Here is a 2,500-nt window from a genome sequence, read left to right as displayed (position 1 = left end):
TATTCCTGTGAAGGATAGTTTTTGGTGACACCGACTGAGATGTAGGCCACCTGGGCTGAGTTGCGTGACACTTGGTTAGACACGTAAATTAAAGAGACTTAAATTAAAGGTGCAATGTCACGTTGTTTTAGGGTGTTCAGGGAAAAGCTCTTGTTAATCACGAGTTTAAAACTTGAAAATGGTAATGTGGAATTATTTATTGATAAAATCATCGTTACATCACATACAAGATGATTCTGAGAAAAAATGACCTTTATCCAGGCGATTTGCCATAAATGTGATAAACGTCAGGCCCACTTTTTTCAAATGAATGAAGGGGTAGTTTCTAAAGAAACTGTGGTGCTGCGTCGGTGGGGAAGTAGTATACAAAGTAGTATAACAAAGTAGTATACAAAGTAGTATAACAAATATTACCTAAATGCAATCCGTTACGATCTTGTCCATTTGTATCTATCCATGCTTCTCTTTCCTTTTGCTTTATTTCTTTCATGTTGTTCAACAGTTTTTAACTGGTTATTGCAATGTTTCATTCTACTTTTTGGGCATTTTGGTTGTCGTGAAATTACACCATTTTGCGCGGCATGGCCCCTTTAACCAATGCTTCGCGCAATCTGTGCTTTGTACTGCTTGGGGCTGATTGGAATATTGGAATTCAATTCACAGAGAGACGACACATTTGGAGATTGAACCGTTTACTCTGCTTGGTGTATGTGCGGGTCTCATACCCTACCCGCATCACAACCAGTCGCCTCGAAACACTTATCAGTGTGCTATGGGCAAACAGGCCATGGGTAAGTCCCGCTTTGTGAAACAGAGACTGAGACTGAGCTTAAGCCAAAATGATGGTTATGACAGCACCAGGAAATGCTAGCCTTAATGAGTAAAAAGCTATAGTGTTCCACGTGCGACGCTTTCTGTTCTTTGGATCTGGGAAAGAAAACAACTCGGAAATACCAAAGTTTGGTTTCTGTCGACAACTTTTGCCAAGTCAGTTGTTGGTTACTTCACAATTATTGTACAACGTGAACTCGATGGAATGATGGCAAAAAAGAGATACGATCGCACAAATGCTGGTTTATTAAATATAAACACTAGTGATACCAGGTGAGCTTTCGCTGGAAAACATGATATCTCCTCATGTGAGAAGATCACTGTTGCTATGGTTACATAATAAATCGCGCCGTTGTTCTACGTTGGGACTACCAAAAAATATTAAATTGAAATGATTTGGTATTTCATTGGTGTTTGCATAATAAGCAGAACATTACATGACCGCTTGGAGGTACGAAGTTTCTGTTCTCGTGTTGAAAAATGTTTCACTTGTCACACACAATATTTTTTAACACTCGAAGAGAAATTTCGTATCTCCAAGTGGTCATGTGATATCCTCTTGTTTTTTCAAGTGACGTATTCGTTGGGGCTTTGTTAAGGCTCTCCAACAAATCGTTTGTTGGTTGCAGGAATGATCGCTTTCTTTTTTTCTTTTTTTTTATTACAATGACTTTTTGTTAATTGACAGGTTCTATTGGCTATAACCAGCGTAACAGGTAAAGTTTTATTTCGTTTATTTATCAGATATGTCCAGAAATGCCGTTAATTAGATACTCGCTGATTTTAATGAGAGTCACGAACTATCCTCTTGAGCCTGGTTTTCACTAGCGACGCAAGGACAAGCGCAAAGCATAAGAGCGCTTCTTTCACCGTGAAAACGGGGTTTACGCAAGCACAAGCATAAGCACAATCATAAGGATCAAAAATTTTTCCTTTTCCTTGTGCTTTCGCTTATGCATGCTTGCGTTCGCTTGCGTCGTGTGAAAACGAAACGCAGCAGAAGCACAACGAAATTTGCTACGACTGGCCAATGGACCATTTTCGAATTCTCATGGCTGGACTGGATCTGGCATGAAATGGAGGCTAATGTGAGTAAATCTTTTCGAATGCAAATTAATTTGCCTGCATTAGCCTACATTTCATGCTAGATCCAGTCCAATCGTTAAAATACGAAACTATTAAAGCACTCGCTCAAGATTTCCTGTGTCTGAGCATTTGAACAAAATGGTGGTTGCCATGGTTGATTTTGATGCTTATGTAGACGTTCGTTTTCACTGAGCATAAGCTACTAATGCTTGTGCTTGTTTCTGCGTCGCTAGTGAAAACCAGGCTTCACTCTTTTCCCAAACGCTATCTTGAGTCATGCTTGGATAAATTCAACGGGGCAAAAGGGACTCTTGTTACAATGCGTAACGTGCGTCTAGGTGTTTGAATTTGGAGAAGACGGTCTCTTACTTCACTTTACCTTGAATTTTCGTGGGTAGTCAGTTCCCGTTCCACTTTGAGCGAAGGACAATTTTTTCAATTAATTTTTGTCCTAAACCTTTTCAACTCTCTCGGGTACTCGGCGTACCCGACATTGTTTTCTTGGTACCTGGAAAACAAAGAGGTTTCCAGGCATGCATGTGATGTTGCTGGAAATTTCTTATATTTGAAGATATTTCCATCG

The 2,500-nt window shown here is 39.8% G+C and overlaps 1 protein-coding gene across 1 annotated transcript in view; it reads left to right on the top strand.

Moving 5' to 3' along the window:
• The window catches only part of LOC138019425 (DNA-directed RNA polymerase III subunit RPC2-like), a 46,038-nt gene that overhangs the window by 24,798 nt on the left and 18,740 nt on the right, over positions 1-2,500 (top strand). Inside the window, exons 29-30 of the mRNA XM_068866213.1 lie at positions 664-791; positions 1,520-1,547. Coding sequence (XP_068722314.1) covers positions 664-791; positions 1,520-1,547 — 156 coding nt within the window. The remainder of the gene's footprint in view (positions 1-663; positions 792-1,519; positions 1,548-2,500) is intronic.

Source organism: Montipora capricornis, chromosome 10 (assembly GCF_036669925.1).
Source record: "Montipora capricornis isolate CH-2021 chromosome 10, ASM3666992v2, whole genome shotgun sequence".
Lineage (NCBI taxonomy): Eukaryota > Metazoa > Cnidaria > Anthozoa > Scleractinia > Acroporidae > Montipora > Montipora capricornis.
This window is presented reverse-complemented; position numbering and strand designations above follow the sequence as displayed.